General features: G+C 32.8%; 1 protein-coding gene across 1 annotated transcript; it reads right to left on the reverse strand.

Annotated features, from left to right (window-relative positions):
- Positions 1 to 756: 756 nt before the first annotated feature.
- LOC124455816 (keratin, type II cytoskeletal 2 epidermal-like) lies at positions 757 to 5381 on the reverse strand. The gene is made up of 4 exons (XM_047006435.1): positions 5348 to 5381; positions 4846 to 5064; positions 1689 to 2009; positions 757 to 1432 (listed from the first exon to the last, which is right to left on the reverse strand). The coding sequence occupies exons 1-4, from the start codon at positions 5379 to 5381 to the stop codon at positions 1089 to 1091; spliced, it is 918 nt and encodes a 305-aa protein (XP_046862391.1). The 3' UTR covers positions 757 to 1088.
- Between the last annotated feature and the right edge of the window lie 6708 nt (positions 5382 to 12089).

A 12089-nucleotide genomic window follows, 5' to 3' on the forward strand; every position in this document is an offset into this window, starting at 1 on the left:
ACAAGAAAAATATGTAAGATATAAATATAATGAGAGCTCATAATAATTCAATTCCTAACAAGTTGTTAGCAATGGAATTATGAGCTTAACAAGTACTTGGGATGTTTACAGACATTAAAAATGCATACCGCCCTCAAAGCTCTTATTCTAAAAAGGCTTTGCCACGGAAGATTAAAAAACAACCATATGAAAAACATTGGTAATCAACAACATCTTGGCCATAAATATTATCTTTCGTAAGCAACGCCGCCATATTTAACTGTGTTTTGTAATGTTATCGATGCTAACTAGCTAACTTTAACTACCTTTTAACTACACCTAGCACTAACTACTTTCTTATACAACTGACCTTATTTAGGCTAACTGCATGAACGTGCTGTAATTAATTTAACCCTTCAATATATAAAGGTTTCTGTTTGTATTGTGAAATTTTCTGAAGCAATAGCAGGTGACGGCTTAACGCAAAGGGTCTGCTTAATACAGTACCTATATCATTTTGTCAACTGTACATATACCATGTTGAAATAGCAAAATATTCAAAATAGCTAAAAATTTTTTTATATTTCCAGTATAAATAAAATATGTTTTAGATAGGTATATATTGGGTAGATTTAGAGCAATAAAGAGCATTTTGAAGTTCACTTCTCATGGTATCAAGTTATAAGATATTGAATGACTCAGAAAATATCATAAAACTCCTCATTGACATTATCCGAAATGCAAACTGCAAAACAGGCTTGATTTTTATAACCAGAGAAGCTTTGAAAATATTTATTTAAAGAGTATGTTCACAATCAAAATTTAGACTATGGCATTGGAGGAAAAAAAACTTACCCCTGATGCAGCTGTGAAGTCTTATTACATAAAAATTGTAATTTGACAACAATGTTATCAATACACAAAAATTTTACTCGTATTTAGAGATATAGGTAAATATCATGCTGATTCACGTTGACTACCACAATTTGTGTCTTAACAGATAGGCAAACTATTATTTCGAAAAATGTTGTCTTAAACAGTTCTAAACTATACAACAAGATACTAAAGTGTTTTTACGAAAAAAATACACAACTTTAAGAGGATTTAATCTACCTCTTTCGAGTGATAATGACATATCCGTCTCCTTTGTCATTAAAGGCTGACTTGTTCACTTGATTTTTTCCTCCATTATAAGATCCACCACCACCACCACAAGATCCGTACACATTTTCTCCGGATGCTCCACCTGAGTAACCACCTCCACCACCTGGTCCTCCACCATTACCATATGCTCCACCACCACCTCCAAATCCACCAACAGCATTGTTATACCAGGCACGTCCTCCTGCTCCTCCATTTATAAAAGCAAAACCTCCTTCTCCTCCATTTCCATACTTACCACCAAACTGTTTACTACTTCTTCCATTGCTGTAAAATCCACCTCCACCACCACCTAATAAACATCATAAGAATTACTTATAAATTTTATATTGTTTTACTTCTGAGTTGATTGCAAACAAAAAATGCATCACAGGGCCAATATGATTTATATGAGAAAGTTTGTTATCGATAATAATAAATCTTGGTGTAATGGTTAGAGCTCATACATTGTAATTTCAGTGTCCCTTAACAACAAATTTTTTCTCGTAATGATTTCAAATTATCAAAAATGTGAGCCTAAATACCGTAAACACAAAATCTGCTACAACCTGAATTATCTGAGTCTGCCTGCTTAGCTCCATGTCCATTTACTCCTCCAGCCCAGTTTTTACAAGGTATGACGCATTTGTTATTTTTTCCAGATATTTTAGTGCTCGCATCACAGTTATCTAAACGTTTCTTCAGGTGTTCTATACCACCACCACCTCCAGCAACCAGTAGGGGTACATTGTTGTTCCTAGCAACAAAAGAACCACCGCCACCTCCTGATGTATAGGCACGGGTATTGACGGGTGCCGTTTGCCCAACCAGAATTTTTATAATTTCTCCTTTGTTTAGTTCAAAGTCCCCTTTCATATAAGCTCCACGACCTAAAAACGATAGATTATCCTATTATAAGTTTAAGCAAATGAAAATTATTGCTTTTGTATACGAAATAATTCTTTTAATTGGAACTGCATGGCCTCGCATAAAAGCACAAGCTTCTGAAACGGAAACACAAGTACTTTGTTTCACAGGTAAAATATTGGAATGAAAATATATAATCTTTGTTTGTATTTTCTTTAGAAAATAGGCTTTTCAAAAATATATTGAAAAGAAAATTCATCATTAAATTCATCATTTAAACAATGTTTTGTTTATGTTTTCACAATTAAAATTTCTTGCGCAAACCATGCAGTCTGTTAGATTTTTTAGAGACGTTTCCGCGCATTATAAAGCTATAGAGTGTTTTCATCAGTCGCTATGTTGGGGGGAAATCGCCTATAATGAAATGAATTTATGTTGATTTCATGTTATTTTGAGCATCGGCACTTTGATGTTCTCTCCCAACACATTGAACTAAAATGAGCAAAGAAGGAAGCAACTGAATTTGTTGGTCAAATTGATCAAATGTCAATACAAACATGCAACGACAAACAAAAAAATGTTTTTTTCAATTTTATTGTTTATTTTCTCTTCGAGTTGCGTGTTCAATCAATCAATTTTTACTCCGTGAGAATTTCGAAACATTACACGCACGTGTCTGGGGTAAAGTCACGGCTTCAAGTATTTCACGTAGCGTTGCATGTATTTACTTTAATGCCCCAACATGACCGTTTTGACGTCACGCGGAAAAATTCTAAGAAACACTTTTTTCAAGCATTCGACCAATCAGCGGGTGTTTTTTTAAAGAAAATTTTATAGTTGTTTATACCACTAAGAATACAATAGAAAATTTATTGTGAGAAAGTTTTTAAATTTTTGGGAACATTTTGAGCATATTTCGACATTTTAGCATAATTTAACGAAATTGATCACACAATCTAGGCTTGTTGATTCTATGGAGTGTTGTATGTGACGTCAAATCGCCCAAGTTTGGGGACTACATCAAAGTGCCGATGCTCAACAGAACATGAAATTAGCATAAATTTTTTTTACTATATACAATTTTCAAACCAAATTGGCGACTCATGAAAACACTATATTCGATTTTCCGAATACTTAGTTCAAATTTTTTTGTAATAAAATGTTACGTCACGTTACAATTTGTGTCGTAAAGTATTCAACTGTCATTATCATTGACGCCTGCGCAAAATGAAGAGTTTCTTTAGTCCCAAATAGCAGACTAAATACTCTGGCTTATGTAAAACAAATCATATTTTTATTTGCTTTCTCCTAATATAAATTTAAGTACTTGAATATTTTTCATAAAAGAAAAGACTGGGTCGAGTGAAATAGGAATTATGAATAGTAATAGTTACACAGTAATAGTTTATGTTCAGTCACATTTTTCATACATTATAAAAACAATCACTTGCGAAAGTTTGATAAAATTTGACGATTGCATGTTGTAGATACGAAAAAAACAAAGTAAGTGATTTAGTTTCTTATAGGTTGGTGAATTTCGCTTTTCGCAAGAAAAATTAGCGCAGTTTTGAGCATTTGCTAAATATACAGCTGTAAAAGATATAAAATTTGAAAATTTCATCGCCATGTTAATTGCTGCCAAGCATGAACGAGGCAACACACTATTCATAATTCCTATTTCACTCGACCCAGTCTCTTCACACAGCCTATGTACTTTTCAACACTCGGTTTTGGCGTCTGTCCGTCAAGATTTTTTAGGGCACGACGTCACAATTTAGAACATTTTTTGATTGTGGGGGAGTGGGTGATAAAAATATTAAGTAGAGCACGTATGTTTTTTCGGTTGATAAACATTAAAAACATTTTAAGATTTAAGTTTTTTATATTTTTGATTTGTCGAACGAACAGAAAGCAAAGTTTCCTGGAATACTTGATACCAGCAGTAGTATGGCTTCATTAACAGCTGCTGATTTGAATCAAGGCGATCCACTAGGATAGAAAAGCAATGTGCTTTCATGATATTATCGACGCTTTTCACGGCAAGAGCATTTGGTTGACAGCATCACATATGGAGTTTAAAAGTACACTTTTATCGGCACAAATATTTCATTAACCGCATGGTGGACAAAAGTACATTTAGCTGATGTGCTGTTACAAGTAGACAATAAATATGTAAAAACTCTCAATAGTGACCATATAGTTTTAGAGTCAATGTTTCATGTAGAATAACTGTTTCAGCATGTCAAATGATTTTTGTTTTAAGTTATGTACGTACGTGTAATGGATGGTCAAAAAATACTTGCCACGTGTAAAGCCTCTCCGCTCACAAATTAAGTATATAACAATGAGCAATATAGTCCTACCATAACAAGAAAATACTAACAAAACTACACGGCCTGTTGGCCCAAAATTAGAGATTCAGTCAGTTGTATATTATCTTGTAAACATGGTTTACTCTTTTCATATACGGAGTAAACTTTGCTCCATTTATTTGTGAACGACATTGTTACTCTTCACAAAGCCATAGGACGACAAATGAAGATATAGTATAATCTAATAAAAACGGTTTTCATTCATAATAGCAATGAATTCAATGTTAAATTTTTCGAGGATGTTTCTATATTCGTCGCAAGTAAAACATGGGAAGCGGATATACTTATGCTCGCTCGAGCTTGCCGTCGACTTTCCGTGCGCTTGACATCATTTCTTCTAAGCACTTGTCCCATGGGTGAAAAGGGAAGCCCGAGCAGCACTTTCCCTTGCGATAGTAACTTTTAGTGTAATAATATTGTCTTAAAAAAATGAGTTTCTAATTAAGTGATAGCAAAGTACAATAATAGAAAACTTTAAAAACTTTACCTCTGTATGTAGAGCCAAGTTTGTCGTAACCGCCTTGTGCACCGACAGCAGTAACTTCATAAGTTCCAGTGTAAGGCACTGTCGAATACTGGATACCTTTTGATACGTTTACCATATTTACGTGATCCTGACCATTGTAAAATTGACCAATTGATGTTGGACCGTGGCGACCAGTGGCTCCAAGATTTGTAAAATTTGCATTGAATTGACGGAACTCAACTATATTACAATACAACTATTGAATTGAATAATCTAAATTGCATATAAACCTTACGTGTTTTTACACTATTCAATATACGTGTTATTAAAGGCCATATTCCAAAATTTTTCTGTAATCAGACAAATAGTTTGCTCGGTTTTACCGCTATGGGACTGGGCCTGCGAGTACAGCTGACGTCATGTAAGTAACACAGGTCTGAACTGTCGTTAGAGATATGTGAAAAGTATAGCAAGATGTTTTCATATAAGGCCAACTTAGTCGACTATAACCGGCAGGTTTAACGTTTTCTGTCCATAAGGCAAAAGCCTTCCCTCATTCCTTTTAATAAGCCAATTCTGTTGAAATAAGTGGCTCGATTTTGTTGCGCTAAAGCGAGTAAAATGTCCAATATCAGCTATGTATAGTATTTGCATTTTACATTTAAGCCCAAGAACTTGACTAAGCGAAATATATTAATTTGCAAGAGAAGCAAGCTTGTGTAGAATCTTTCTTCCCAGTCAGCTGGCCCAATCTTCTCCTATGTATAAGGGGCACAAAAAGCACTTGTTTTTATGAGAGCCGGGATGGATTGACTCCCAAAACGGGAGATGAATGAGACCTCGGTTTTATACATTTTCTATATGTAATTGTCCTTTTTCTGTATGGACTTGGGATGTTTTTTTTGTCTCGCACCGGTTAGTCTTTAAACAAAGGCTTTGGCAAATCAAGGCTGAGGAGATGTGATATGATAGTTTTTTAATCTCAATTACTTTTTGTCTCGTTGTAAAAACTGGTATAAACGCGGGATGTACACAACCCGTCTTAGAAACATCCTGTCCTACCTTCCGATATAAAAAGTAAATATTATGCCACATGTGTTTTTTGCATTCGAGCCTAGTGTTGTTGCTGAAACTACTGTCGAAGTCTATGTTAAAAATTTTATCTTTTGATGAATCCAACGATAAAAATGCCGACCTAAATAAAGCCAATTTTTTAAAAAAGGACTCTATGGATAATTTAGCAGACAGTTTGTCTTGAATTAAATAGAGCCGTGCAAACTGTGTTCCTTACATGACGTCACGACATGAACTTCATACCAGACCCCTTAGTGAAAAATATATATGGTAAATTTGGATTTTTAACAGTAATTTCTTAAGGTAGGTTTAATGTAAAACAATTTACTTTTTTGAATTTGTTAATTTCACTAGTTGTTCCTTCAAATAATACTAAAATCCTGTAAGGTTTATATGCACTTTAATCAATGAATACAACTATATTTTATGTGAAGCGCAAGCTAGATTTGACAGGAAGTAATCAATCAAATGTTAAATTATAAAGCACAATCTATTTTCAAATTAATTACAAGTATAAATAAGCAGAAATATTTTTCTGTCTACGTACCGTCAGTTCTGTTTAAGCATAATGAAGCATACGACCTTTCATATGATTTAACTTCTGTTTTGATGTCATCACAGCAATTAGGAGGAAGTGACGTATTATTCTTACACAGTACTTGATAAGCATCCATTTTTGAATCAACCAATCTTTTGATTTTATCACAGCACAAAGAATGACTCCTGGTGATAAAAATATCATTTTTAAAACTGCTAATTAAGCTTGAATAGATATCTTTAATTATTTAAATTTGAATAGAATGTTTTCTGACGCAAATGACTCTTAAATGACTGTCTTAGAGTCTATATCATATAAGCAACAACAAATGCCTGGTGGATGAATTATTATAACAATCTGCGTGTCATTGAACGCAATTGAAATAAATTTCGACAGGAAAGGCATCTTTCGTAGCTACAAAAAGTCAAACTTCCTGACCCAATAGGATCCCGGGATAACAATGTCCGATATCATTGCCTTCAACATAAAAATTGCTAGTGGACATGCTAATTTAAAAATTACGAGAAGAAGAAGAAGCAAAATGCAAAAGAAAAAAAAACAGACAGAATGTTGAAAAGAGAAGTGAAAAAACAAATCTTCTGGAGTGAACGCATAATAGGTAATAGGTTGGAGAAAAAAAGAAAGTGATATATATGCAGGGGCGGATCTAGAGTATGTCAAATCCGTCGCGCGACTAATGTTTGAAATTCAAAAATTACCTATTCATATTAATTAAAAATTCATTAATTATTCTTACTTTATTATCGCATTTACTTCGTGATAAAAATCCAGCTTTATTTATTATTGAAAACTAATGACAAATCCAATGAATATCTCGTTGGTAACCAGATCAGTTGAATTTTAATTGACCTGGAATAACCGACTGATAAGCGGGGTGGCTTGACTGGTTCGACGGATAAAGGAGTCTATGAACGCAAAAAACGCTTATTTTATTGGTCAATGGCCAGATCAGTGGACAGTCTGGAATGGTCTCGACTGATAATAGGGTGGCCGGACGTATAAGGAGTCAATTGCTATCTTACAATTGGTTCATTTGAATTTTTGTTTTATTGTGATTGGTTTGACGGATTTCGACTGATAGCCAACTGAACTAACATAGTCAAGCTAACTGTCTGAACTGAATGTTTGATCGTTTCATAGTAATTTTTATAAGCATGATAGAAACTAAACTACAATCAGATGGAATTTATGGAAATCTTTTACAAATTCATATATATATTGACATGAATGCTGCTGTCCAAACTGTGAATTTTTTCAAGAGGGCGAAAAATTTATGGATGAATTGTAAATGCATGGCAAAGACGATCTAGCGAGCGACATTTCAATCATTGATGTTAAAAAGCAAGCCAACATTGTTTTGAGTTTTATCAGCAGAAATTTACATCCAAAATCGTAAGTAAAGGACAACTGAAGTGTATGCATGAATGTAATATAACAAAGTCAATTTATGCGAGTGTGTGATGCGATTTATGTCAATATGGCGTATGGTAAGCAGATTGATGCTGCTAAAATTGTTGTTGCCAAAGGACTTTTAGCTATGATTTCTTTAGTGCTTGGGGAATCGTGACCATTATATGGCAGCGAAATCCTACATTCCTGCAAATATATTTCAATGGACAAAAAATCTGTAGCCATAAGGCGCCATATCATTATTTACTTTATCATAAACAAATGTTTGGGGCTCTTTAGTTTATGATCATTGATCATTCAATCAATAGACAGTTATACTACATATTGTTTAAGATTTGAGAAAACTAACATTAATTACATGAGAAGCTGTTTACTATAACCTGTGATTTTGAGTCTTCTGATCCATGAAGCTTTTCATTTTGACAATTTGACTGTAATGGTATTAAATCTTAGTATTTCAAAAAATGAAATGTTGTCCCATGTCACATATTGTCCCCTTTTCTAACTGAACACCTCATGTAGAGATGTAAAGGTGTGTTAATCTACAGCTCATGCCAGATTGTTTGCCATAAATTCCAAAGGGCTATTGATGTATGAAGAGCATTTTCTATAAAGTAAAAATGTCTTCCTATGTATGCAGATAAACCTTGAAATTTCGCAAAACAGCAAAATATTTTTCATGATCACTAGGTAATTTTTCTGATGATCATTATAATTTCTAAACTAAATTATTTCAGATTTACATTTAAACGAGCTTTGATCATATGAAAAGATATTTATCATAACCAGTAAGCATGACACTTGAACCAATTTTAACATTAATGTAATTATATAATTAAAGACATGTTGGTTACATTCTGTTTGCATTTGATAATACAATGCTACTAGTGATTGCTATATAGCACACCTTGAAGAAGATAATAGTCAAGTGAAATGCCTAATAAACATTTATGGCATTAAGCTGTCCTTAAATGCAAATTTTCACTCTGATAATTTTTGCTTAATCTTTGGCAGAAAAAAATTTTGAGTTTTTTCTCAAAAGGTGAATTTGCTAATACTGATGTGGAGATGGGTAAAGGGTTACAATAAACTTGCATGGTTTGAAGTCTGAGCTTTTCTATATCTATGAACTGTCACTTGTAGTACCAAATTTCTAACTTAACTCATTACATAGAGGTTTGAATGGGGGTCTCTAGGGGGGTCTATGCCTGACAACTTGGTAGAAATTATTAAAGACTATATCTGTTTTTGAATAGCATTATTGTAAAATACATTTTACGTTCCTACACATGCTAATGAGCCATATATTTGGCATGAGAATGAGCCTAAATATTTGGCAAAACATTCAAGTATTGTTCACTTCATTTTTTTTTTGAAAAAAACGTAAGCAAAATGTGTTGTTTTTACGCAAAAACGATGCCCACAAATACATTTTGTATTATTCTAAAACGCTGAAAATGGCATTTTCAAGGCTCTGAAATTCAAAATTTCTCAGGGGAGAATGCCTCAGACCCCCCCAGGTGCGGAGCGCCTCCGACGTTTTATGACTGATGTTTGAAAAATCCTAGATCCGCCCCTGTATATATGATAGAGAAAAGTCAGATTAAGGTTTCTTGTATTTAGGAAACAAGATTTAAGAAAGCAAAAGCAAGAAAGTTAGGATAAAGCAAAAAAAATTGTGGCACAATAATGCTTAAAAAAAGAACGACAAGCATGGGTGGAAAAATGATTTACTGGATGTAGTTGCGAAATTTGAAGAATAACAGATAGTTTGTTATGTCTAAGAATTAAGAAAAGTAAAATAGTGGTTGACATAAATAGAGCGTTTGTACGGCTGAATAAATGAGTGGCAAAAAGAAAAAAATATTCTGTCAGATCCTAGATGATACATATAAAAAGATACTTAAGGTGGAAAGGATTGTGATGTAAGCTGATTTGAAAAGACATGTTAGAAAATTAACAGAAGAAATGAGATCTTGGGGAGCTATGGAACTGGGAGGAGAAATGTTGAAAGACCGTTTATCGTGAAATTTTTGTAGAGAATGGACCTATAGCTGTGTGAAGCTGCTCTAAGTGTGTGCTGTGAAATAAGAAACTATCGACTAAATTAAAGGAAGACATTTATAAGAGTGTTGTCAGATCGGCGATAATCTATGGTGTGGAAACTATAACAGTAGCAGTTGAAAAAAAGGTCGACTGGAAGTAGCCGAGCTGAGAACGGTCAAGTGAGCACTTGGAGTCACTAGAAAGACAAAAACAGTAATTAGAACGTGCAAATCGAAGCAAAATTCATAAGGACTGGTTAAAAGTTAAAAAAGGGATGCGCAGCAATGTTTGCACATGTAATCAATGACGTAGTCAGCCTGCAAATTTAGTCCTCCTATGTTAGTTTTTCTGTAATCACTCACTGTAAAAACAACAGATTTCTAAAGAAATGAATATTGTTAATGATCTAAAATTTACATAGCAGGACCAAAACTTGCGGGCTGGTTGCGCCACTTTATGTAATGATAAGAAAAGAGGATTTTAGTGAAGACAGTTACCAAAAGATGATAGTATCTGTCTAGAGTAAAAGAAAAATGCCATGTAAAAACTGCATAGATTTTGCGAAGAATATTTATTTATGAGAAAGGTGAGTGCCAAGTGTCAAGATGGGATTAAATGAACAGCTGAAAAGAGACAAAAATACAAGTAAAAACTTATTATATTCAATCAACATAAAATCTGACGAAAAACATGAATCAAGCAAACACCAGCACACGAAACTTACATTTGTATAGATCCATAGATAACTACAAGTAGGAGGGAAAAGCCAAAAGCAAAATTTGTCATCTTTGTTATAGTTCGTGGTGTTGAATGATCAAAATGAGGCAAAAATCTACATAATTGCAAATATGTGGTTATTTGCTTTGCGGATTTACACATATGCATATGAGAGAAAGAATAAAGAGTATGTGCAAATACATATATTTTGTAGCAATTGCACTAGTAATTTTTTTATTAATTATCTTAATGTGAACGCTTTTGTTTTGTTTTCGTGAGAGGTCAGTCGCCCTTTTTTTCCGTTTCATCTCGTTTTGTGATTATTGCTCATTGCTCAAGATTTTATAGAACTTAAGTAAGAAAATAGGTTTAAAACGGCATGCCAATATGTGTGCCTCAATTATGTTTTTGTTTGGTGAGATAGCTATAAGTAATAATACATTTCTTGCCAAATTTTTGTCTAATCTAGCAGTCCGTTTTCATTAAGGACTAAAAAATCGTTTAATCTCCAATTTTATAATTAAAAAAAAATACAGAAGGTTGCTTTGAAGAGTTTATTTGTTAGTAATACCCGTAGAAAATCTGAAAAATTGAATTAAAAACTTTATTGTTTTGAAGGCAAAATAAAAATTTATAATTTAAATGTACAGCTTGTTATTAAAGTGACAATAAGAATTAAAATAATCTTCAAATAGAAAATAAAATGCCATTTGCTTTACACTGTGGATTCTAATTAAAGAAAAAACTATAAATTTGCTTTTTTTGTATATCAAAAGTTTTCATAGTTATATTTGTGAATAAATTATACATATAAATATATGCAATATTCGACTTCTTTACGACATCCAAAAATACCTTTACATGCAAGCAAAATTTTGTGGGTAACCCTGGTTAATTGTCGTAAGAAACAATTCAAGTATGATACAACTATTTATTATAATTAGCTTTTAAAGTAAAACCAAATGGGACACATTAGAATTCATACAGAAAAATATTATGAGTAATAAATTTGAAAAAGAGTATAAATATCTGTAGATTCTGCAATTTTAGACTTATATCTAGTTGTTATATAGAGCTGTGTAGAGCGAGGAATGACAATAAATATTTTAAAAAGATCACAACACTTGTAATTTAGCTTTTAACTGTTAAATTGCAGTCTCATATCCAAATTGAAGTGTTCATGTGTTCGCATGGCCAACAAGATTCATTTAATTATCTACAACAAATTTTTTATATGATCATTTGTTAAAGAATCGTAGAAAGAAATTAATTTTATGTTATTATATGAGAAAATGACAACGTTTATAAAATTACCAGGATATAAGTGAATAGAGTTTAAAATCACTTAACTATATTAAAGTACAATTTTGAAATTCTTCTTATAAAACCTGCTATACTGATCTCTTAGATTTTCTCCTGATTGTTTCAATAGTCAATGCGTAATAAAAAATGTAAAAGG

Source organism: Xenia sp. Carnegie-2017, unplaced genomic scaffold (genome assembly GCF_021976095.1).
Source record: "Xenia sp. Carnegie-2017 unplaced genomic scaffold, XeniaSp_v1 HiC_scaffold_4, whole genome shotgun sequence".
NCBI classification, from domain to species: Eukaryota; Metazoa; Cnidaria; class Anthozoa; order Malacalcyonacea; family Xeniidae; genus Xenia; species Xenia sp. Carnegie-2017.

Excerpts from the sequence above, each read along its gene's own strand:
- LOC124455816 (XM_047006435.1), bottom strand. The coding sequence starts at position 5,381 with ATGAGGGAAGGCTTTTGCCTTATGGACAGAAAAC. Across the intron at positions 5,065-5,347 it reads TTGCCTTATGGACAGAAAAC|TTGAGTTCCGTCAATTCAAT; the intron begins GTTAAACCTGCC and ends ATTGTAATATAG. Across the intron at positions 2,010-4,845 it reads ACTTGGCTCTACATACAGAG|GTCGTGGAGCTTATATGAAA; the intron begins GTAAAGTTTTTA and ends TATCGTTTTTAG.